The sequence below is a fragment of the Vespula vulgaris genome, chromosome 11, assembly GCF_905475345.1.
Source record: "Vespula vulgaris chromosome 11, iyVesVulg1.1, whole genome shotgun sequence".
NCBI classification, from domain to species: domain Eukaryota; kingdom Metazoa; phylum Arthropoda; class Insecta; order Hymenoptera; family Vespidae; genus Vespula; species Vespula vulgaris.
The window spans coordinates 2019294-2045000 of NC_066596.1; the positions used below are offsets into that span (position 1 = coordinate 2019294).

Below are 25707 nucleotides of genomic sequence, written 5' to 3' on the forward strand. Positions count from 1 at the left end.
TATAAACTGTATCTTCCAACGCGCATTACTATGCGTACAGAGCACTCTATAGGAATCTACTTTTAATGCCGTACTATCGTATCGGTCGGTAAAGAAGATAATCGTATGTATCATTTTATACATTACCTTCTTTTTCGTGAATTTCTAACGTAATTCATAAGTACTTCGTGATATTGTAGAACGTATACGCGCTATTGTGTATTGATTTCACAAATAAACATATACAGAAGACAATATTTTGAAACCATGAGATAAAATCTTTTTTATATTATTGCAATTAAATTATCTCGTAAAAATTGATAACTTAAGAATTATCTTTTTATGTTTGTATTATAGAGAAAGCATATTATTTTTCTAATAATACTGTTCGATAAGGTTTCGGTTGACAATGGCCGAACTTCTTTTGGATTCAAATATTCGTGGATGGGTATTTCTACCCATAGTCGTTATTACATTTCTAGTAGGAATTATTCGACATTATGTTTCTATATTACTGGCTTCGCAGAAAAAAGTGGAGGTCCATCAGGTACAGGATAGGTGAGCATTAAATTAGTACATTTGTAATTCTCTGCAATATTACCGATATTCTTTTTTTTCTACATCTAGTCAAGTGATGATACGCTCTAGACTTCTTAGAGAAAATGGTCAGTATATTCCAAAGTTTGCATTTATAATGAGACGACATTTCTTTAATAACGAAGAAACAGGATACTTTAAGACACAAAAGCGTGCTCCTGTATCGCAAAATCCAATGACTGATCCTAACATGATGACAGATATGCTAAAAGGAAATGTAACAAATGTTTTGCCAATGGTCCTTATAGGTGGTTGGATAAATTGGATGTTCTCTGGATTTGTTACAAGTATATGCATAATATAACTTAATAAAAATATTGTATTTTTTCTAACTAATTATTCTTTTTCAGCTAAAGTTCCATTTCCTTTAACATTAAGATTTAAACCAATGTTACAACGAGGTATAGAGTTAGTCACTTTAGATGCTGCATGGGTTTCTTCTGCATCTTGGTATTTCTTGAATGTATTTGGATTACGTTCTATCTACACTCTTGTACTTGGTGAAAATAATGCTGCTGATACATCTAGACTTTTACAAGATCAAGTATCGGGTGCAGCAATGTCGATGCCACCAGATCCGAAAGCAGCTTTTAAATCTGAATGGGAAGCTTTAGAAATATGTGAACATAATTGGGCATTACAAGGAGTAGACACAGATTTTACAGGATCTCATAGTAAGCTGGATACAAGTGATAGTATATATCATCAAAGTAAAACTTAATATTCTACTAGCCAATCTTTTCATAAACAATATAGTATATTCTTATGAAGTGCTATGAAAAGTTCAACATGTTTCTAAAAACATTAAATGAATGATTTATATCATATAATTAATATAACATGAGTAATTTATATTAATTTAAAAACATTGTAGTAAATTCTATTATGTACAAATATCTAACATCTAAATAAATATAAAATAAATCATTTTAAATACCAAAGCAATTATAAAAATCACTATTTTTGACATCTTATTAACGAGTATAAATCTGTACGACGATGTTCTTCGCACGGCATATTTTTTCGAATTTTAGTTAATAAATCTAAATCTATTTCTGCTACAGCTACACCTATTTTCTCAGCACATTGTGCCAGGATTATTCCCCATGGATCAATGATCTATTTAAGTATATAAATAAAAAATATTTATAAATAGTTAATCGTGAAAATTAGTACAGATTAAAACAATTTATATACATAAAATTTTACCATAGAATGTCCCCAACTCATACGTTTCTTATTATGAGCGCCTGTTTGTGCTGCTGCAATTACATAACATTGTGTTTCTATAGCTCTTGCGCGTAATATTATTTCCCAATGTGCAGCACCAGTTTGAAAAGTAAATGCTGAAGGATAAGTGAGAATTTGTGCTCCCATATTTCTTAAAAGTAAAGATTGTTCAGCAAAACGCATGTCGTAACACTAATTATTTTGTCAAGTAATATTATAAGTAATATTATATGTACTTATTGGAAGAAAAATCAAAAAGGATACAATGCTTAGAGCCACATTACCAATTGGTGTACAAACAGGTGGTATTATATCATCTCCTTTTACAACATAATCTGATTCCATTAAACGTAAACCTGTTTCCTTATTATCCATATCAAATAAATGTATTTTACGATATTTGGAAACTAAATTGCCTTCATTATCAATTAAAATATGTGTATTGGAGACTTTTTCTTTATCATCAGGTAACTAAAAGTGATTTTATATTAAGTATCAAATATACCAATGCTAAATAATAATACAATTTTTGACTATAGAGATATTATTAATAAATAAAAATTCTTAAAAATTAATTATATTACTGCTTCATGAATACCACCCATTGATAACCAAATATTATTTTGGGCAGCAAGTTTCTTATAACAAGTAACAGTTGGACCATTTAAAGGTTCTGCTAATTCAATTACTTCTTTTTTATTTTCAGCCATATAATCGCATGCCTCTGGGAAGAATGCTATCTATAATAGAAAGAAGAAATATATCTTTAAATATTATTTGTCAATTCCTATATATTGAAGCTTAAGTAAATAAATTAATTGTTTCTTCTCTTACGCAAGCATTTTTTTGCTTAGCTTCATGAATTAATTGGGAAACTACTTCTAAATTTTTTTGCTTATCATTTATAGATCTCATTTGACAGATAGCAGCAAATTTGTGTGTCATTGTAGAAATCAATCTCTTTACTTCTTTCCTAATAAAAATATTTTGTAAAGTTAGATTTTAGAATAAAATTTATATACAATATATATTTTTTATTTTACAAACTTATCTAAATTATTAAATATTTGATATGAAAAACATCTGATATGATCTGATCATGACAATATATTATCAAACTGTTAGAATACATCTAAGAATGTATTCTTCAAAATGATCAATCTATTCCATTTATTCTAAAAAATTACATACTTAAACATAACACGTGGCATAAACATGACAATCATAACTAATTCTATTATATACGATTTTATATGTACTCGAATGTGAAGTCAGAAATTCGAAACTGAACCACAAATAACAGATATCAAAATAACAAAATATCTAATTCATATATAGTATATTAATAATGTTTTTAATTTAATTATATTTAAAGTAGTACTGATATAGAAAATTAATTCAATGAATCATACTCATTTTTTAAAAATTATAAAAGAAAATTAAATGTGTTGTAATATATGATTTGGACAAGAATATTCTCCTAGGAACAAACGCAGTGAGAACTAGGCTTTAGGTATTTTTTTTTTCTATGGTGTATCATCTTACATATCTGTACTCAGTGATTGTTAAGAACATCGTTCACTTCGTTCGTGCAGTATTGGAAAAATGGTAAGGATTATTTAATATTTTAGGAATCCATTAAATATATTTACATCGTTGATGTGATTTGATATTGTGATTTAAAAAATGATTTTGTAATTTCTAATAAAGTGTTTCATGTGTTTCAGTCTGCTCATAAAACGTTTATAATCAAGCGAAAGCTTGCCAAAAAGTTGAAACAAAACAGACCTATTCCTCAATGGGTTAGAATGCGTACTGGTAATACCATCCGGTAAGTTGATTGTCATTAACATTATTTTAGTAATTTCTATTAATTTCGGATACTATTTTTTAGATATAATTTTTCATTCTTATGATAACTATAAAATAATTTCATTGATATATGTTTGGTTAATGAACGTATTTTGTGATAATTGTTTCAATACCATTACACGTTTAGTGTTTTTATTACTATTTTTATAGTAGATAATTTATAACCTATATGTATAAGAATGTAAAATAATTGATTTTATTATAAGATATTTAGATAATTATTTCTGAATATTCCAGGTACAATGCGAAGCGTCGTCACTGGAGAAGGACTAAATTGAAGCTGTAATTTAATCTTAAGATCACATTGACAGCAGTCCTGTTATATTCAATGATTTGACACTTCAAATAAAATCTTCAAATTTATCTTGATATTTGTTTTTTCTTAAAACGTGCTATTTCAATAATTTTTATAATACTGTATTATTCTATACATATGAAAACACCATCCCTTAATAAATATTATTAATAACTTTTGGTCTATTTAATTCTGTATTTGTACAATAGATGTGAGAGATATATAATACGTTAATTTATTTACACAAATTGAAAAATAATTACAAGGAATTTATTATTTTGCGCATTCGCATTTGTTTTAGCCAACTTTCTAAGTGTTGTTCACCGGTTTTAGGAACTGGCAAATAATAATTTTCAGGTGGCTTTCCTTCTTCCAAACGTACAAAGTAATTAGAATATGTGTAACGTACTTCTCCAACACGGCCTCGAGCATGACGTCTTATTCCTTTATATACGATACTCTTAGTACAAAAAGATTCAGCTATAAAATAATAATAAAATAACCTTAGACTGATTCTGGTATAAATGATAAAAAATTTATGAAATTGTAAATCTACTCACCAACCCACAAATTACTTTTAAATTCAACATTATGTTTTGATACAGCTAAATTCTGTGCTTCTAAAATAGTTTCTTTTACAATAACTGCTCCTTTTTTATGCATAAAACTTAACTGTTTAATCGCTTCATCCACAGTCATTCCTCTAACAAAACAGGCGATATACCAAAGTTTTTTTGGACTGTATTTTACATTTGCCTTCATATGACATACATACTAAAAAAAGATAGATCAATAAAAATATACAGATTATAAATAATAATATAGTTTCATAATCATGCTATATTATATTATTTATATTATAAGAAATTATGTACAGCTGGTCTTCTTTCCTCATCTGGTGATTGTATAGGAAAAAATTTGTTATTATAGTCTAACCACTTAAGTTTTTTCTGTTCATCCGTGTCATCTTGGTAATCTGTACTTTGATCATATGAGAAAGATTTACTGCTTAATACTATAGACCTTCGTAATGTTCCAACAAGTTCATTCAAAAAAGGTTTATTATTTAATAAAGACAGTCGTTGGAAAGAACATCGAATACTGTTCATGTTCTGTATGAAATTACAATCATTATTATAATTTGATAAACGTTATAATATGTGTGTATATATATAAGCTTTTCAATATATATCAGATGAAAGTTAAATTTCTTTTACTATGTTATGTACTACATATTACTTACGTATAATGTGATATATTTAAACAGAGTTAAATGTTATTAAAAGAAAAGTTATTCCAATAACTTAAATACAATATCTTTTAATACATATTTTACTCTGTTATTATTAATATAACGATTTTATATTAAACTATAGCAATAGCGATATAAAACAATATATTATCATACGAAATTTTTTGGTAAACTGTACAAGGATTCTAAAGAAGACTGAAAATGCAGCGCCATTTAGACTTTTATGCCGGAGAATGAACTACAAATCAATATGGCTGCAGCAGGCACAGTATATAAATAATGTAGAAAGAACGACAATTAAATGAAATATAACTATAGAAATGCATATATATATTACCTTAGTATATTTTAAGTTTCATAACATGTATAAAATTTTTAGATAGTTATTGGTATCGCAAAAGTATAGGTTAAGAACGACGAATTAAAATTTAAAGTTTTACTGTTTGCTACACTGCTAATCGATTTATCGTTGATTGAAGTTAACCGAGCTTAGTCGAAGTGGCCTTAAATACGTGCTTTGATTATTGATGTTATTCTTTAGGTAATAAAATTTATGATAGATGTTTTTATTTCAATGGAATAATTATTAATGATTATAGAGTATGCTTAACGATAATCAATAATTTATTATACAAATCGTAATTCTTATTGATCACGTTTATATATACATTACGTTATATACATACTCTAGATACATGCGTAAAAACATATATAGATACGTATGTCGGTGTAGCGAAAAGAATATAATTTCGGTTGGACAAGAAAAGCAAGAGACGGACAAAACTTTGACTGTGCCGGTTTGTTGAGAGAACACGGATGATCGTCTTAAGTGAGTTACATAAGAATTTCTTACTTTTTCTTTACCACTTTATTTATCGTTATAACTTACAACTACGAATATATACTTGTATCTATATATTTAAGATACATACGTACATACTTTTCTACAAGTCCCTCGACAATATATTTTTGAAGCTTGAAAATCAAGCAAATAAAAACAATGTATCTTTCAAAGCACGCTTCGCTTCTATTTAAAACTTTATTTACAATTCAAACTGCATAGGTATATAACAAAAACGTTTCGAATAAATATATTCAGGAATAAACGAGTTTATCTCGAGTCGATCTATTATCCTTCTTTTTCGTTCTTTTCTTTTTCTTTTTCGTCTTTTAATTTTCTTACAATACAAATTTTTTCCGAAAGTTTTCTTTTTCGTATATATAGGATAGGATAAAAACATTTTTTCAAGCGTGTTCTATTGGGAATATCAAGACAATGGTTACGCCATGACAGCATTCAGATACTTTCGCTCAATCTCACCTTCTTCACCTTCTTCTTCTTCTTTTTCTTTTTCTTTTTTTTTTATCGTCACCGTCGTTGTCCATTTCGGTTTCGTACGAGGAGCGAAAACACATCTGCCACTTTTTAAAGGCGACGTCATATATCATAAACGCGAGTGAAATGTTATGGGTGAGAGAGGGCTAACGGCTGGACCATCTATCTTATACGGCTTAACTCGGAACATTCAACGTGTATATATATATATATATATATATATATATATATATATATATATATATATCACATATATGTGCGTGCGAGTATTTCTCTCTCTCTCTTCCTCTCTTATAATATAATATATAATATATATGTTGCATGTTCCTGAAGAGAGGTGCCATAACGCGTCGTCTGGTGATGTCCACGGACGATGAGAACAGTTTTTCTTGATTACATAGATGAAAACGTATTTACACATCTTGTAAAAAGTATATGTGTGTATGTATGTGTGTCGATGTAAAATCATACGCGAATTTACAACTCTATTTAAAATCGAGTTAAAGAAATTTTTGCGTCGTTCACACACACACACACATGTATGTATAAAGTTAAACGTGTCAGAAGAACGAATGGTAAAAGGAGAGAGGAACAACTTCAGTATTGGTAAATTGAGAGGTTCTCCTCGGGATCAAACCGGAATCCTAGGAATTTACATTTTATGATATTTGTCGAGTCCTTTCCAGCTGAGAAAAGAGGACGGAGGATGGAGAACGGAGGAAGGTGGCTCCTAAGCCAAGCCATCTCTCTGGTTCCCACACAAATATTCTTACTGGAACGTATCTCTTTTCTCTCATTCCTCTTTCTTTCTATTTCTCTATCTCTCTCTTTCTCTTTCCCTCTCTGTCTCTCTCTTTTTTTCTTTCTTTTTCTCTTAACAAGACTACTCTATATTATTCCAAAGATATAGTGGGTTCTGAAAAAAACAAAAAATAAAAAAAAAAAAAAGAAGAAGAAAGAGACTGCGAGATGCTCATTACGAGCGTCTTCAAGCTTCCCAGGTAAATGGGAGAGTGCACATTTTTGAAATCGGTCTTAAGGTGTCTTATTTTATCTTTCCGAAAAGCATATAAGAGAGAAAGAGAAAGAGAGAGAAAGAGAGAGAACGAAAGAGAGAGAGAGAGAGAGAGAGAGAGAGAAGGTTGGGATGGATAAAGTCGGATATCCTTTATTTATGGCTTTTCTTCGCTCGCGAGAAACCGTTTCGCATCTTAATCCCTTTCTCCGTTGTATATCGCTGTTGCCTTTCGTGGCCAGTAAATTTTCCGAGGCGTCATCGAAACGCTTATATTCTGAATGAGTTTCACAATTCGGTTTTGCAGTCATCCCTCAAAATCTCTTTTATCTTTCTCTCCTGTTGTTTCTTATTTTAATGTAGTATTTCGAAAAGGATTTGAGACGGATGAAAATTTTATTTATATAATCGTAATAAGATATAATTAAGTTGTTATATATATACATGTTATATTAATGGCAGAAATGAGATTATTTACATTTTAAATATATATTTAGATGCAACGATGCATTTTATTTAATATGAAATCATATTAAATATGTGTGATGGTATTGAAGATATTTGTGTGTAGGGATGAATATACAGGGTGTTTCGTTCGGCTTGAAAAATTTTGATTATCTCGCGAAGAATTGAACTTATTGATTTTTTTGTTTTTTTTTTTTGTGTAAATGAAGTGAGAGGCCACATTTCAGTTTCTTTTATTTTGATTTTTCTTTATGAAACTATATATATTTCTATTCTCGCAATTCGTTAAAACGAATTCAACAAAGTTACTTATTATTGTAAAATGTTCTAAATTATATTATAAAACATGCAAGTTTCTATAGATACAACGATGTCTCGCTGGTTGCCAGCTTTTAGGCTGCATGTAATAAACAAACGATCGAACTTCTTTATCACCCTTCATGCTTCTTAAATACCGAAGTAAACGAAATATTTTATTTCGTAAATAATTCGATCTTCTTTATATTTTTACAAAGAATATTTTTTATTTTCAATTAAAAGAATCTTTTGTGATACATTAACCAAGATATCCGTCAAATCAAAACCTATAGAGAGTCAACTCAAATTTTCTCAGCGTTATCGAAAATGAACGTTTCGAGGACTAATTGTTCTCAGCTTCGCACGAAACCACGATCGACAATTAGCTGTTGAATTTGCAACGTTCGCTCGTGCATCCATTTTTTTTGGCGCGCTTCGACGCAACACTTCACATACATATACATATACATAATATAATACATACATTCATATATACATACGTACATATATATATGTATATATATGTATATGTATATAGGAACGTTCGAGTGCACCTTCGCCCATTAATCCCAAAATAATTACGCGCTCGCGCGCGTACTTGGTCGGTCGGCCGCGGGCGTGCGCGCGCGCGTTTACTCGCTTGCTCGCGCCCACGATACCGCGCGAAACCGTTATTGTTCCACTGATATCTGGATCGCATAAATACCGGTATCCGTTGCATTCATTTGCCCCCGTTATCGTTGCCACGGCGAACATTTATTACGCCGTTGACCGAAAGGGCCGCCTGTTCGCGTTGTTAATTCCATAATTGAACGGTGAACGCATCGAACTATAGTTACTCATAAAATTGATCGAAAGTACACATTTTTAAATAGAGTGATCTGTTTCTCTTTCTTTTTCTTTTTTTTATTTCTGGTTTTTTTTTTTTTACTTTCTCTTTTCTTTTTTTTTTTGAATAATGAATAAAATTAGAGAAGCTTTAATCAATTCGTATTGAAGAAAGAAAACAATGGCTTTGATTTATTTTATTTGTTTGTTTATTTTTTTTTCTTTCGGATAAAAATTGATATTGTAATAATAGTAATAGTAATAATAATAATAGTAATATGTAACTAGGTGGAAAGAGAAGGTAGAAGAAAGGATTGAAAAATTTTGTCGAACGATATAATACTCTCGATCTTGCATATTGTTGCGTCTATTGTGACGACGATGATGCGATTATGAGATTTTTAATTCATTCGTTTTATAATAGAATGGTAAATGTAAACTATGACTCATAAAATTAATCTTATCTAGATATTTTTATATATAATAATCTATATTCTTTTTGTTTTTTACAACGGGTAAGGTAGATATAAATAATTTTTGATTGGTTTTAATTAATTCATTAAAAGAAAGAAAAACAAAAACAGAAGGAAAGAAAAAAAGAAAAGAGATTTTAACTTATTGTACCTATTTGTCGATGATAAAATAATAATAATAATAGTAACAATAAAAATATAGAATAAAGATTGAAAGTTCTGTCAAATGGCATAGCACCTTTCATATTGTTACGTGTATTATGACGTCGGTGGTACGATTATGAGACTCTTAATTAATTTCATCGAAAGTGAATGCAACGATACGTGCGGTCTACCACGCAAAATATCCGTGGGTGAGATATAAAGGAAATATATGTAGAAAAATGAGACGTATATCTAACGAGACGGCAAGCGGTACGATTTAATCATCTCTGTTTTAATAACCATCGGAAACCACGAAGTTTCGACTTTTTCAATAAAGGGAGAAAAAAGAGATAAAGAGAGAGAGAAAAAGAGAGTAGTTATATATATATATATATATATATATATATATATATATATATATATGTATATATATATACACACACAGATACACACACACACATATGTGTATGTATACGTAGATATACACGTATGTACATATATATTCACGAATTTGGTGATTCGTTCTATTCGCTTTGAAATATTCGATAGCACCGTGGAAATCGTTCGTTTTCGCGTGAGCAAACGAGAAGGCTCTTTTTATCGTTGAAAAGCGGATTTTCCAGTCTCGTTGAGGTACGTGATTCTTTCGACGATGGACAATACGTTATCGTCTGGATTCATTTAAGATAAACTCACCGAGAGGGATGGGACAATATCTGATTTCGAAATTCTTTAGATCGTTATAGAAAAATAGGTAACCAGAAATAAGATAATTATTAAAAATTGTAAGAAATTTATGAGATATTATTAGATCTTATCAATTTTCTTATGTCTCCTTTCTTCGATTCTATCCGAAAGTCTGAACTTTTTCTTGTGCGTTTTACTTACTCGGATTATTTATAATTTTAACTAGAGTAAATGGAGTAGAGCAATATTTTTTTTTTGTTAGAATCAGTTAATTCTACAATATGACTTTTCTTTCATATATACATTTGCTTTTCACGAGGATAAAAAATAATAATAAAAGGGTAATAGATATAATCATATTTGCCTAACAGTTATCATTGTTTCACGTGATTTACCATTTAAAGTTTATTAGTTATTTATTATTATTTCGTCACTGCTACTATATTTTCCATATGACTGTTCTTTTCAACCATTGTTTTCATACCGTGATTGTTCTCGACATAAATAAATTTCTCTTTATCCCTCAATTTCTGTCTCTCTCTCTCTCTCTCTCTGCCTGTCTGTCTGCCTGTCTGTCTGTCTGTCTGTCTGTCTGTCTGTCTGTCGGTACCCGTTTTACACGCGTTACCTCCCTTTAGTACTTCCCATTCCGCGTCATTTGCCATCGACATGGATGTTCCACGCTCGCGAGACTTGTTAGCGGTTATCCGGCTGGATTAGCTCAGCCACCGTTTCGGATCGGATAGGTGTTAATTACGAAGATGCTTCATTGAACATGCGATATCAGAGAACATCGTGAGTTACTTCGAGCTCATTGACTTAATAATTTTTTGACTATTGTTATTAAGTTATAAGTTGATAGACTTATTTACAATTAGATGCACGTCGTCTTTGATTTATTTTTCATTTAATAGTTTTAAAAAATGAAAAAGAGATTGAATCTTGTTAGATAGTTATAATATAGATTAACATGTTAATTAAACTTCTTTGTTAAAATGTCTTTGATATTATTAACTTCACTTTTTGAACTATTATTAAAAGTTACAAGTTGATACTTGAAAATACATCGGCTTTGATTATTTTTTCACTTGATAGTTTTATGGATAATATCGACTTTTATCATACAATTATAATAGTTATAAGCTGTGTTAATTAAACTCGTTAATTAACTGTCTTGACTGAAGATCCTTCGTATTTTGTAAGGCTTAGCTTTCTTCGTCATGATGTAAACCTGATATGTACTGTTAATAAGATTTACGTGTACCAATCCATTTAGGTAATCTATCTTCAAACCTACTAATTAGTAGTCACAGTTTTGATGTCTTGTTTGTTGAGTTATGTTATAACATACGCTGATGTATTTTTATGTTTCATGACCTGAATTTTATATTTATGATAGATACGTCATTTTCTTTACTATCCATTTTTTTTCATTTCGACGAGTTATACGGTTTAATTTCTTTTTATTTTTATTATTTATAAGAATAGTTATATGGTGAGAGTTTTCTTTAGAAGAAACACTATCACACTATCACTAGCGATATGCTCTTAAAGTTAATTCTGAAATTTGATCGGCAGATGGCGTTCGATGTCCGTACGATATGAAAAATTGTTTAAATTCGAATAATTAAAAAAAGATAAGAATATTTGATTTTCGACGATTATCTTATAAAATGATTTACTCTCTAATTTTGTCTCAAACATTTTCATCTATTGAGTTATTTCGGTGTAATAAAAATATTTCTCGATAGAATATCTAACGAGTAATATCTATACAATTATATTCGTAAATAGTGAGAAGGTTTGCGATTTGTTTTTAATATGTAACAGGCGAAATATTGGAAATCATCGATTCGAAAATTATCTTTCTTTTTTCTTATTTTATTCGTACCAAAAGAGAAACAACACTTTTTACATTAAATCCGCGAGCTAATCGAGGAATTATTAACGATTGATGGATAAACAATATCAATGGTTCGACTTCACATATTATACTTTTTTTCCTTTTTATCTCTCTTTTTTATTTCTCTCTTCCTTTTTTTTTTTATTCATATCATACATTCAATACGATGTTCGATCATATTCGATGGTCCCCATTGAAAAAATTTGTATTTTCCTTTCTCATTGATTTCGACTGTATGCGTCCAAAGAGATTAAAGGCTGGGCCCGCAGGCGTAGAAAAAGTACCGTGCTCGATCGAGCGATGAAAAATAATTCGAGCATTGGTGCACGAGGATCGTTCGAGATTGAGGATCGCGAACACGTAGGCGCTTAACGAGGGTGCTCGTGCGGAGAGAGCGAAAAGAGGAGAAAGGAACGCTGAGTTTTATTTCGACTTCTCTGACGTTATCCGTCTACTGCCGATCGGTTTATCGGCTTATTTTAAAGAAAAGCGACAGAGACGAAGAAAAAGAGAAAGAGAGAGAGAGAGAGAGAAGAAAAGAAAAACAGAAAATTTCTACGAATGCAAAATGAGTATCGGGGGAAAGATAATTGATTAGAAAGAATATATGTTAGATTATAAAGAATAACTTTAAAATAAACAAATTAAGAAATTATATATTCGAATTTCTATATTCGAAAATGAACAAAAGTAATCTATGCACTTATAATTTTGGAAATGACTATTGCGACATTATTATTCGAATATCGTACATATTTTATATTATAATATTCATAACAATGGTATTGTTATAATACATCCAATTAATATTAATAATATGAACAGTTAAATATATAGTTATATGAGATATTAAAAACAAGCTATTTATGAAGTTTCGAAACATATACACACACATAGACACACAGAGAGACACAAACGCATAGAATGATATCATATATGAACATATAGAAAGGTAGACAAACATAGTATACATAATATACGTATAAGTATGTATATATTGTATACTCAGACTTGTGAGACGAGTGGAAAGCGAACGGGACTAAGCAACTATGTACGTCACGTCTGGCTTCTGGATTACATTTATACCCCCCATACACCTCCCATCTTCTTCTTCGTTTCATCCTCTTCTCTCCCTTATCCAAGCAACGAGCGAAGGGTGAACCGAGCCCAGGGGGCCGATGCGCCAATACGTGCCTATAATCTTCCTCCTCTTCTATCTATCTATCTATCTATCTATCTATCTATCTATCTATCTATCTATCTATCTATCTATCTATCTATCTATCTATCTATCTATATATATCTATCTATATATCTATCTCTTTCTCTTTCTTTTTCTATACACAGAGTGTTATATTTTGTTCTGTTACGCCTTTTACGGATGTGTTCATACGTGTTCGTTCACCAAGTTAGAGTATAAGAGTGTACTTATGGTTACCCAAGACCACCACTTTTCCTTCGAGAAGGCCGACACCAAAGGATTAACTCACGATGGTGATACGTCTGCCTTTCCTAATCCTGTTACACCCTTGGGACAGTTTATTTCTGAACGATGTCTTGGCCATCACACGAAACTCCTTATCGGCACGATTTAGAGCTGCCAAGAGGAAACTACGAATTTGTTAGGAAGACCATCTTAGGAAGACTCGCTTGTACTCACTTTTTCTTTTCTCTTTTGATTTCTTTTTCTTTTTTCTCTTACTTTTTTCGCCCATACAATTTTCTACAGGTATCTACAAATGTTTGTTTTTAGTTATGACAATTGCCTATATATTTTTCGTGAAAAGAAATCCACGTGCCGATATTGATAAATTTTTTTGAATTGTTGGAAGTTTGCAAAATGATAAAACTCTTTTTATCTTTCTCTCTTCTTCTCTTTCTTTCTTTAAAAAAATGCTTTCTGCCAAATCCTACATCCTGTTACATATTATCCTTACCTTTTTTTTTTTTTTGATAACTTGTTACACATCTACTTCCTTCTTCCAGAGCAAAAAAAAAAAAAGAAAAAAGTGCTATGTTTTCGAAACGCTTCATCCTCTCGTACCTCTTGGTAAAGGGTGTGATTTACGAGGAAGGCTTAGCGCGAACCCTCTGGTTTGTTTTTATCAATAGTTAATTCGCAATTTACATCCGTTTAAATATTCATACCGCCGTCGCTACGAAAACCCAAGGCTTTCGGTCCTCCGCATACTTATTCGAGAGTCCCTCTCGTATTTCTCTCACTCCTATCTTCTTTCCCTTCTTCTCTTTCACTTTCTATCTCTCTCTCTTTCTCTCTCTTTTACTCTTTCTCTTCCCTTGCTTCTCTTTATATTCTTCTTCTTCTTCTTCTTCTTCTTTTCCTTATCCTTCTTTTTTCCATCTCTCTCTTTCTCTTTTTTTCTCTTTCTTTTTCTTTCTCTTTCCCACACACACAGATATATACATGCATACTTGCACATACGCACGCATACGCGCACACACTCACGTTTTTTTCTTTCTCTTTCCCTTTACTCTTGTTCTCCCACAGGAATGGCAAAACCCAACGGGATACGTTCGGATAACACTGTACTCCGAAACCTCTCACGCATTAAATTCTAAAGCCGCTTTCTAGTTTCGAGTCCTCCTCTCTTCTAGTCTCGCGATGACTCTGCGAACGAGCTCTTCGCGGCGACAAACTTTGCCCTGGAAACGTTGCTGTGCGGTCACATCGACTTACTCGGTACCTAATATATATATATATATACATACGTACATACACATATATACCACGCGTAGTAACACATATGTACATACGAGTATGTATATACACAATGAGAAGAGAGGGAAAACGATAGCTTTTTTACGAATTTCCACATAATCTCGATTCGCGATTCTTCTATCGTTGCGGAAGCTCGCGATGATAAGAAAAAGGGAACATGACAAGAGAGAAAAGAAAAAAGGGAAAAAGGAAGAAAGAAAACACAAGAAACATCGATCGTATCATGAGTATTACGTTAGTGGATTCCCTTGAAAATTTTTCCTCCGGCTTGTCCGATACGCCGTATAACTCCGATACACGTCTCGTTTACATCCGCAAGGCTACCCCTTTCCAGCAACTTGTCAGCCCATACGTATACTTCCGTGTTTTATTCATGAAATGCGGACCTGTCTATCGGTTCTACGAGATAAGATCCAGAAAATGTAGATATGGTGTTACGTCAGATGGTACTCCTCGCTTTCCCATTGGATCATCGTCAAATGAAAATGTTTATGATGGCCGATATATGTTTTCAGAATTTTTTGACCTTGACAAGATGACGATTACAAATCACGAATAGATATAAAGAATCGATATTTATCTAGATATAACGTACTTATCTACGTTTTCTGAAAAATATCAAGTATCCTTTATCTCATTTCTCTTATCTTACTATTTTCTGAACAAACACATGGTAGTCGTATAACGATTTGAAAATGCTAGCTAAAATAAGATCGTCTCTTAAAGCGTAGCCTTGTAAAACGCGTCCCCGAGCCACGTTGATATATCTCTCTAGTTTGTCCCACGGCTACTAAAAAGTCCTTTATTTTCAACTGAAAGAGAGAAAGAAAGAGAGAGAGAGAGAGAGAGAGAGAGAGAAAGAGAGTTAGCTCTCGCGACATCTGCACCCTTCTCACGCCTTTAGCCGGGCTATAGTGAGCCAGTTAGACCGACAATAAGCTGATAATTGAGTTTTTGAATAATTTTACCGATTTAATTTCTGCCTCGGTGAACAGCCGGCGTATTTTAAAATTCGCACGGAAATTCTCCCGACGGAGTCGTCGCGTTTACTCGTTAAACCGTTAACGCGTGGTGAGCGCTTTAACGTTTGCGATTAATAGCGAAGGAAAGCTAAGAAAACTTCTTTTTCATTTTCCTTCTTCTTCTCCTTCTTCTTCTTCTTCTTCTTCTTCTTCCTTCTATTTCCATTTCTTTCTCTCTCTTTCCTTCTCTCTTTCGTTCGAACTCGAGAAGAGAGAAATTTGACCAATTACCGAATTAGCAACTTATTTTCTCCGTCTTCCATTAAATCTGTCCTTTTCTCAATTTTATTATTAAAATAATGTAAAAAAAAAGAAAGAAAAAAGAGTACTATTATTTATTTATGTGAAAATTAATTGACAGGATTATTGGATCGATCTAACTCGAACTTGCTTAAGAATTGTTACGAATTGTATTTATGAATTTCCTCGTGTTACATGTATGATTTTACGAGACGAAGTGTTTAGAATTCAAGTTAGGCTTCTTTCATCGGTGGATTAGTTAAGCTATAGTAGAAAATCCCCGAATCCCTGAAGTAATTAGCCACACAATAGGAAACAACTGGCCCTTCCTATCGTATCTCCAATGCTACTATGTCCAAAACCAATCTCCAGCAACAGACAATTATTACACCTGTATTTCATACGTCTACTTCTCTCTCTCTCTCTCTCTCTTTCTTTCTCTCTTTATCTATTTCTCTCCTCTAGCAGCAAGTACGACGATAAACGATAAAAGTATTCCTCCGGGTGATGTTCCTTCTCCAAGCCAGTAATGATCGCCCGAGCGAGCCCTTTATTCTTTCCGTTAGAGTTCCTTTGGCTTCGTGATACATCTTCCAATTCTTTTACTTTTATCAGTCTATTCCTTCCTTATCTCACTCAGAATGTATATAATAAAAGTCTAAAACGTATACTAGTCAACTACAATCGACAAATTGAAATAAACATTTAACTACGATCGATTGATCGTGTCCTTATCTCAATAATTGCAATTATTATCAAACATTACGTAATAATAAAAAGCTTTTACAATAAACTATTACAATCAAAAGAGTAAGTTATTGTTTCAATTTGAGATTTTTCCGATTTTTCAGATACATACATATATATATATATATTAGACAAGTCGACTGTAGTTGATCGATCGTGTCATTTCTTTTACAATATAATATTTTAATAATTACAATTATCGTCAAACAATATATAATAAAATAAAGACTTATGAATACATATAACAAGACTAATAAAGTCGTCACTTTAATCGCAGATACCTTATAATCTATTGCATGGTATAAATAAAGAAATAAACAATGTAACCGATTATCGATTTATCCATAGTTTCCTAAGGCTGTTTACGCAAAGCGTGTATCGGTAGGCACGGAAAACACAAAGCAGTGAGGAGAGTGGTTGCCACGTGTCAACGTGCTTATCTCTCCTGTAATATCGTAGGCAAGCATCACTTAAGTGGTCGCTCCCTAGCATTGTATACACCGGGAAGACAATTCAAACTACTCTGGGAGTAGTTACCGGTCAGTTTATGCAGAGTTCATGAGCTCTTGCGGGTGATGAACGGTGGTGGAGACAGGTGGTGGGGAAATTGAGAGAGGGAGAGAGAGAGAGATAGATAGATACAGAGAGAGAGAGAGAGAGAGAGAGAGAGAGAGAGAGAGAGAGAGAGAGAGAGAGAGAAAGAGAGAGAGAGGAGGAATAGGGATGGAGGAAACACACTTGCGCACGCGACAAGTGGCGTATATGTAGCAATTTACTGTGTAAAGCAGTACGGTTAACACAGAGGAACCTGCTCGATACCTATTTCTGACCATCAAAGAGAATTCCACACCTTGTGATAGAGTCGATGTTAGCATAGTTAAAACGTCATTGCGTTGCCGTTGTCGTCGTAACTCGTAACTATGGTTCTCCTAGAGCAAGGCTTTTGATCGTAGTTCTCGCACGTGCTTTCATGTGTTTCAAACGCTGACATTGCCCGGAGATGTTGTTTCGTTTATGATTTTAAAGATATTATTAATTATTCGATCGGAGTTTTTAATTTTACTTTCTTTTCGTTTCTTTTTCGTTTTTTCCTTTTTCTTCATTTTTCTTTTCAACGATTTGGAATGAAAAATTAATCGATTAGGTGAGCACTCACTCACTCACTCACTCATTCACTCATTCACTTACTCTCTTTCTCTCTCTCTCTCTTTCTCTAACGATCGAATTTCTATTCTATATTCTGCATTCCGGATCATATTCCGCATTGCGGTCACAAGTGCCTTTAATCCAACATCGACGTGAATCTCGTGGAACACGTCGTTGCCTACTGCTACTACTCTACTACCACTACCATCACTATTACTACTATCACTACTACTACTACTATTACGTACTATTACTATCACTACTACTACTATCTACTACTACCCACCTTGGAAATATAACATTCATGAGGGATTCCGTTGGAGAATGCAATTTTAATGGGCCAAGACGCCGCGAGTGAGGGCTTGCATTTATACCGACATTCTCTCTTTCGTACTCACGTACCCCTTAATCACGCACTCACGTACGAATAATTGATGCCAAGACGGCGTAGAGTAGAACAGTGAATGTCGGTAATGTATCATTGGTTCGAAGGCTACCCTGAGCAACGATCTCGAGCGAGCCATTTTTCTGTTCGTTTTGTTGGTCAAAGGAGAAGCTAGAGAAGGTTTTTACTTATTTCCGTAGCTTGGCCAGTATTTTCTTCCTTCTCTTTCTCTCTCTCTCTTTTTCTTTCTATATTTCTTATATATATATATATATTCGAAAGGTAAGGTAAGAGACGAAAATTTTACAGTCGACTTGGTTCTCTTAACGACTACTTTACGAGATCTTCCCTTGAAAATCGTCGAGTTCTTGTTGTCCCCGCAATACCTTAAGGATACTAATTTCTCCTCTTGCTATTTCACCCTTCTTCTTTTACCTTCCATACTCGTTCCGTATGCCGTGGAACTCGCAGAATGTGTATAACTCTACTTGGCATAACTTCGTACCACCCGCGAAACCATTAAGGACGGTTTATATTACCTCGCGGGGGTATATCGTAGCGCATTAGCTCATTAGCATATATTTTTGGCCCATTAGCATATGCATACGTGATTCGCGTGAGAAAAGTACATCCGTGATATTGGGACACTCGTCGACGAATCGTTCAACGAACTTTTATAATTATATCGTACAAGAATAAAGAAAAATTTACTATTTTTTTCCTTTCTTTCTTTTCCTTTTTTCTGCAAGTCCAAAGCGACTCACATAAGTGGATCGTATTATTTTTGAAATCGAAATAATATTAAAAATATTAAGAGAAGAGATATAAAAAAATGAATGTTTCATCTATTTCTTTTAATATCGATTCGTTTAATAGATGGGAGACTCTTAAAAGAAGACACTCAATTTCATAGATCGTATGATCATTTTTGTGAGCTACTGTGCGTACATCCACACTATCGATAAGAGGCCATTTGTAGTTTGAACTCGATATCGATCTATAAGACGCTTTCACGACCCGGGAAAAGGGCTGATAAAACAGATATAAATGTCGGAACGATCGAGTAATAGCAGTAGTAACATCAACAGCAACACGGCATCAGTAGTTGCAACTTGCAGTATCTGCTATACACCGAGCCATCTTCTTCAAATGTCGTTTTATCGAAGGATGCCGTTACGTTTTTCATTTGCCTCTATGAATAGGCTATCGATGTTGGCCCTTTGACAACTTCATTCAACTGATGTTTCTTTTTTGCTAATACTTTTTTAATGGCTTCAACGTTCGCGAGAAAAGCTCGATCGAGTGTGTAAAATATGTATCTAAATATATATATATATATATGAATATATATTGTACATATATATAAGTAGAGAATTTAAAATATATTTTTACCATCAAAGTAAAATTCATATATAGAACACGATCGAGCGTTTATGGATTTTGATAGTTAATGATTCCCAAAGTAGAAGGACAATGGTTTTGAGCGGCTGTTATACTTTCCGCGAAAGCTTTACCGCGAGCTGCGGTAAAACGGCGTGTTTGGAGGAAACAAAAAAAAAACTGGAGCACTGTGCTTGACACCCGTACACTGCATTCGGTGAAATCCACCCTCAACCCACTCTCTCTCTCTCTCTCTCTCTCTCTCTCTTTCTCTTTCTCTCTATCCCTCTTTCCGGCAGCAGCTCTCACTTCGATTCCCGCAACGAGTCCTCTGTAAAATTACCTACCACTGCCTGGCGTTGAGGTTTTGCGGTACGGAGAGCTTTGCTACGTGTATATGTGTGTGTGTCTATATATATATGAATATATATATGTTTATACATACATACATACATATATATATATATATATATATATATATATATATATATATACACATATATACGTATGTACCGATACGCCGTGCATTCGGCCCAATTTTACATGCAATTTCGACGTTGGAAGGCGCGTACGGTGTGGCACAGCTTTTTAATTATAACTACCTCTGGCATTGCGGAATATTAACCGAAAATAATGACGGTTACGGTATTTCTATCTCTATTGGTTTCTTTCCTTCAATCATACGATTAAACGTTCTCAATGATAAATCTCAAAAGATATTTTCTATCACATATTTCCGGTATTGTAAATTATGAACGCTTAACCCAGAATGATAACCCATAAAGAATAGAAAAATTTCATCATTTGATTTTCTACGTTGAAAGCTTTTTGTCGCAGGAATATTTCTTTTGACGGAATAATCCCGAATGAACGTAAATATGAATGATGTTAAAGGAATGAGGAAAGAGAATCGTTGGAGAGAATCGTTGGAGAATAGGTACCATGATATTCTTCTTGGATACTCAGTTGTACGTATCATACAGTAGTTTTATCTGACCTCGTTATATTCGACCAAAGAGAAGTAAGCTAGCTACCTTGCTAGCTAGCTTAGCTAGCTAGCTAGCTAGGTAGATACCAAGCTACCTATCTAGCTAGTCGTGTGTTGTAACTCAAGGAAAGGACGATTCGTTTCCATTAAGTGCACCACAGCATGATCACCCCACGAGAGTCGTCCGCCTAGTTTGGCGTACGCGCCGAATTAAGTCGTTAATGCCAAGTGTCTCGCTGCCAGGTACACTCTCCAGGCGTACTCAACGACAGAAATTTCCGAAATTACAAAGTTTCCTTACGTATACACGATAGAAACGTTGGCAGAAGGAGTATGGTTAAGGGGTAAGAGAGACTGAACCTGATGCTCCTGGGCATGCTCCTGGATATTCTCTTTAATAATCGAATTTCCTAGTCAAACTTTCGACGTGCTTAGTATATTGCAATTGGCGAAACTATCATCCTTTTGTTATCCTAATAGGTTATTATCGTTTGATTATTCAAACACACGTGAATTCGAAAATTTCTTGAGAATATATTTAAATTTTCGATATATTTCAGAATTAGTTAAGGATATACGGATATGGGATAGGATATTATATTAGGGAACGTTAATACGTGTAGAGATTAATCGATGATGATTCTTTTTGTTTTTTTACTAATTAGATATTTAATTCAAAGGATTTTAATGAATCAACGAATAAGGAAATATCGAAACCGATCAATTGCGAAAATTTCCCTTAACTGTCCTCGTATATTCACCAATGTATTTTTCATGCGGCCAATTTTGGCTTCGTCCGAAATTTGTAATTCCTTTGAGCCATCTTCTGGTGAGGTCGAAGCGGAAGGAACTACCCGGAGCATTATCATTTATATGAAATCCTTTGCGCGTCCTTATGCATAGTCATTATCCTGGCGCTTTTTCCTGTTCGTACGTTCCAGGTCCAGGTCGGTCCGGTTGAGAAACAAGTGGGGGTTAATTCAATAGGATGCCTCGCGAGATCTAACCCAGCGTACTTAATTAAAAACGAGTTTTAGTTAAAACCGAGTTTCAGAACCGTGTACCCTGATTTCCTTGATAGTTTCGATCGTGTTCCTCGTTTATCATTTCCATTATATGAGAAATATCGAAACGAAAGTTCATTCCAATTGAGACGACATTTCCACGTGTCAAAATTTTCCAACGTGTAGTATGTACACCAGACCAGGGGAAAGATGTTATTAAATTCGACATATTTCAAGCGTCGGCTCGCTTTCGACAACAGGCATATTCCAATTTTATGTATCCAACAACATACATACGTTTCATGTTTTTCTCTCTACTGGAATTTTATTCGGATGGCCTGGAAAAAGTATAGAAATCTGTATAAACGATTTTGCCAGCGGTAACAGGAAAACATTTTTATTGTTATAACGTTCCGATCCTTTTTTTTTTGGTTTTTTCTCCCTCTTTACTCTTTTCGTTTGTTTTTGCTTTTTTTTTGGTTTTCCTTTTTTTGTTTATTAAATTTGGAGTCCTTTGGGTCATACGACATCATGCTCTTGTCACCGCGCGTGCGCGAATGTACACAGGGATATGTATTCGTACGAGTATGCATATGTATATGTACTATGTCGTAATACGCGAATGCATTGACCGAAAATACGAATTTTCGATACGAAATTAGAAGGCAGGACTCGATGTGGGATATCAAGTTGATTTCACGTTTTTCTCTTTTTCTCTTTCTCTTGGTCTCTCTCTCTCTCTCTCTCTCTCTCTCTCTCTCTCTCTCTCTCTCTCTCTTTCTCTCTAAAAGAATATCTGACGGATCGTAAAAGAAAGCGAGTTTCAGAAAGAATAGGAATATCTCAAAAGACATCGAACGTATAGCGATATATTCTTATAAACGTTCTTATGTGCACGTGGCTGAATAAGTTGTGAAGTACATGATTACCTATGTATATATGTATATCTATGTATGTACATTGAGTGTGTCGTGTAAAAATATTCCAAGACTTTTTGAAAGCGAATAACTTTGTCTAGACCTTCAGAAAACGTTCTGAATTTTGTTACTAAATGTGGTGTTTTATATATATATATATATGTATGTATGTATATACGTATGTATATATATCATAAGTGCGTCAACAAAATTGTTAGCAAAATAACAACGAAGAAGTAGGATTGATTTGATAGAATATTTATATAGGTATTCTCTACGTATATCCAAATGTATTTTCGTTCGTCGACATTTGTTATTCCACACTTCGAATGCAATTTTCCATTAATTGATATTAAAATTAATCGGCACTTGTGATCAATGATAACGATCGAAAATTAAATTCGTTAAAATGATTGGAAGTACGGCCGGCCAAGCTGATCTCACATCACAACGAAATCGTACAAATTCGAAGTTTCGAACTCCGATTCGTAATAATCTTCGACATTTTCGAACATTATCACGGCGGATATCGTTTTTATTATATTAGAGTAATAATAATAATCATCATCATAACGAATATTTCTGGAAAAGTATTAAATCCATTTCTCGTGAAAGTTGCGACAGATGTTTGAACTTTATCAATCCTAATTCTTTCATTCTCTCTCTTTCTCTCTTCCTCTCTCTTTCTCCCTCTCTCTCTTTCTTTCTCTCACAACTAGAAATGAAAATTTCTATATATCTAACTTAACGAATTCGTCGAGTAATTCCTTTCCTTTCCTTAGGGATCTTAAACGATTAGCTTCTCGGAGACGACGAATGAAAACTTTTTTATTGAGAGCAATGCGTTATAAGAAAATTTATTAGAAACGAAGGTAACCTAATCTCGATATGCGCGAAGAGAGCTATAGAAGGAAAAGAAAAAGCGAAGAAGGAAGAAGAAAAAAGATTATTCAAATCGTTGAGAATACGAATCCTTCGGGAATGCTGCAGCCACTTTATATATATATATATATATATATATATACATATATACATATATACATATATAGACAGACGAGTTGCTACCCCGCTCCTCTTTAAAGGTATCTTCTCGTGCTTTTTCTTCTTCTTCTTCTTCTTTCTTCTATCTGTTTTTTTTTTCTTGGCGAGTCCTCAAAAGCCAGAAGAGACTCAAAGGGCGTCGAAAAAAGGGTAATAAAGGGTATCGACTTGGAGAGGGTACTCGTGATGCTAAAGGATAGAAACGACTGTAGAAAAGATGATGGAGGGATAAAGACAAGATCTGTCGCGATCGGTAGAGCTTGCACGACGAGGAAAAGAGCTAGCGACTAGTATTTCTTTTCTTTTCTTTCCTTTTTTTTCTCTCTTTGTTTTCTTTTCTTTTCTTTTTTTTATCTTACTGTCTAGAGAGCTAGGGTTAGTCGCTTTCTGCGGTACAGAGGAAATCCTTGAATCCATTATCGCGGATTCGAGATGCGATGTATCTTCGATGGAAGGTCTTGTTCGCTTTTCCGTCTCAATTTCCGTTAGAATTTCTTCCTTCTCAAGAGTGAGATAAAGAGAGAAAAAGAGAAAGAGAGAGAAAGAGAGAGAAGAAAAGGCGATTAGAGAACAACCATGTCGTTTCACGACTTTCCTTGAGTCTTAACGCGGATCGATTTGATTTTAAAGATTGGAAACGAAACGAGTGCATTGATATCGACATTTTATACGAAAGAGAATTTCAATCATGATTTTTAGTTGTTGCGTTTTATGGGGTTGTACAACATTTATGTGAGATGAACTCGTTTGATTTCGTTTGTTTGTTTTTAACGATGATTTTCGTTCATTCGTTTGTTCGTTCGTTCGTACGTACGTACGTTCGTTCGTTCGTTCGTTCGTTCGTTCGTTCGTTCGTTCGTTTGTTTGTTTGTTGGTTTGTTTATTTGTTTGTTTATTTTTCTTTCGAATTCGATGCAAATTATACTGTATAGAATTTTTCTTTTGTTATAAATCCTATTAAAGCAATTATTTTCATGTTCATTTCTCTCTCTCTCTCTCTCTCTCTCCTTCCTTCTTTGTTTTTTTAATTCATTCTTTTTGATCAATTTACTATTTTAATATACTAATGATGATTTTTTTTAATTATCTTTTGTAGAGTTTATAATAGTTAGAGAAAATGAACAGGTTTCGTTCGGCAAATTAAATAATGCATAGTGTACTTTATAGTTCTTTTTCTATTTTCTTCTGTTATAAATACTATTCTTCAGCAATTGTTTGGACGTTTTTCATTTTATTTTTTGATTCGGAGTCCTACTCTAACAATTGTAATTGTGTAGGTAAAGCTGTTAAAACTTAAATTCTTCTTGATTAAAATTTGCTATTTGAATATAGATACTTCGCTCGATTTTAAAAAAAGAAAATCAATTTTCTGGGTCACTGGAACGATTAATTGTTATAGAAATTGGTTTAATGCACTTGTTATTTTTTTCGTTGTTTTTCGAATTCTTTTTATTCCTTCGTTTCTGTTCCATATTTCTGTTTTTTTTTGTTTTTTTCATGAACCATCCCTTTCCTTCTATTCTTGTTACAAAATTATACGTACGCGCGGCTGCGAATGAAATATTCTAGCTATGCAATGCACTCACCGAAAGTGCCTGTGACAGTTTACCACGGGTAGTTTACCATTGTAATTAGACTTTATTACACTCCCGGTAAACTGAATTAATTGAATCGCTCGACCGTTTTAGGGTGAGATTTTGGTGGAATGCCGAAGCCAATAATCG

At 33.1% G+C, this 25707-nt stretch overlaps 5 protein-coding genes across 6 annotated transcripts in view; 3 read left to right on the forward strand and 2 right to left on the reverse strand.

Moving 5' to 3' along the window:
• The first annotated feature begins 126 nt into the window (after positions 1–126).
• Positions 127–1534, forward strand: LOC127067689 (ER membrane protein complex subunit 3). The gene is made up of 3 exons (XM_051002936.1): positions 127–537; positions 607–863; positions 927–1534. The coding sequence occupies exons 1-3, from the start codon at positions 389–391 to the stop codon at positions 1295–1297; spliced, it is 777 nt and encodes a 258-aa protein (XP_050858893.1). The 5' UTR covers positions 127–388; the 3' UTR covers positions 1298–1534.
• LOC127067687 (nitrilase and fragile histidine triad fusion protein NitFhit) lies at positions 1039–3195 on the reverse strand. Of its 2 annotated transcripts, none has more exons than XM_051002932.1 (6): positions 2998–3195; positions 2641–2779; positions 2391–2546; positions 2071–2277; positions 1786–1998; positions 1039–1695 (listed from the first exon to the last, which is right to left on the reverse strand). In XM_051002932.1, the coding sequence occupies exons 1-6, from the start codon at positions 3030–3032 to the stop codon at positions 1534–1536; spliced, it is 912 nt and encodes a 303-aa protein (XP_050858889.1). In that variant the 5' UTR covers positions 3033–3195; the 3' UTR covers positions 1039–1533. The 2 variants fall into 2 exon arrangements, with proteins under 2 accessions (XP_050858889.1, XP_050858890.1); XM_051002933.1 differs by having other exon boundaries at positions 2854–3000.
• Positions 3196–3306: 111 nt separating this feature from the next.
• Positions 3307–4047, forward strand: LOC127067691 (60S ribosomal protein L39). Its single transcript, XM_051002938.1, has 3 exons — positions 3307–3414; positions 3534–3637; positions 3916–4047. The coding sequence occupies exons 1-3, from the start codon at positions 3412–3414 to the stop codon at positions 3962–3964; spliced, it is 156 nt and encodes a 51-aa protein (XP_050858895.1). The 5' UTR covers positions 3307–3411; the 3' UTR covers positions 3965–4047.
• Positions 4048–4185: 138 nt separating this feature from the next.
• Positions 4186–5459, reverse strand: LOC127067690 (39S ribosomal protein L22, mitochondrial). Its single transcript, XM_051002937.1, has 4 exons — positions 5217–5459; positions 4849–5085; positions 4534–4747; positions 4186–4453 (listed from the first exon to the last, which is right to left on the reverse strand). Exons 2-4 carry the CDS (start codon positions 5080–5082, stop codon positions 4233–4235), a joined length of 669 nt encoding a protein of 222 aa, XP_050858894.1. The 5' UTR covers positions 5083–5085; positions 5217–5459; the 3' UTR covers positions 4186–4232.
• A 189-nt stretch (positions 5460–5648) lies between these two features.
• LOC127067684 (alpha-(1,3)-fucosyltransferase C) overlaps positions 5649–25707 on the forward strand; it is a 105650-nt gene continuing 85591 nt past the window's right edge. The window contains exons 1-2 of the mRNA XM_051002928.1: positions 5649–5766; positions 5917–6054. The gene's annotated coding sequence lies outside the window, so the exon portion shown is untranslated. The remainder of the gene's footprint in view (positions 5767–5916; positions 6055–25707) is intronic.

Coding starts and splice junctions, on each gene's coding strand:
- LOC127067689 (XM_051002936.1), top strand. CDS start 389: ATGGCCGAACTTCTTTTGGATTCAAATATTCGTGGATGGGTATTTCTA. Junction 538..606: donor GTCCATCAGGTACAGGATAG/GTGAGCATTAAA, acceptor TTCTACATCTAG/TCAAGTGATGATACGCTCTA. Junction 864..926: donor GTTCTCTGGATTTGTTACAA/GTATATGCATAA, acceptor ATTCTTTTTCAG/CTAAAGTTCCATTTCCTTTA.
- LOC127067687 (XM_051002932.1), bottom strand. CDS start 3,032: ATGATTGTCATGTTTATGCCACGTGTTATGTTTAA. Junction 2,780..2,997: donor ATGCCACGTGTTATGTTTAA/GTATGTAATTTT, acceptor TATTTTTATTAG/GAAAGAAGTAAAGAGATTGA. Junction 2,278..2,390: donor TGGGTGGTATTCATGAAGCA/GTAATATAATTA, acceptor AATCACTTTTAG/TTACCTGATGATAAAGAAAA.
- LOC127067691 (XM_051002938.1), top strand. Junction 3,638..3,915: donor CGTACTGGTAATACCATCCG/GTAAGTTGATTG, acceptor TGAATATTCCAG/GTACAATGCGAAGCGTCGTC.
- LOC127067690 (XM_051002937.1), bottom strand. CDS start 5,082: ATGAACAGTATTCGATGTTCTTTCCAACGACTGTCTTTATTAAATAAT. Junction 4,748..4,848: donor ATGAGGAAAGAAGACCAGCT/GTACATAATTTC, acceptor ATCTTTTTTTAG/TATGTATGTCATATGAAGGC. Junction 4,454..4,533: donor TAAAAGTAATTTGTGGGTTG/GTGAGTAGATTT, acceptor ATTATTTTATAG/CTGAATCTTTTTGTACTAAG.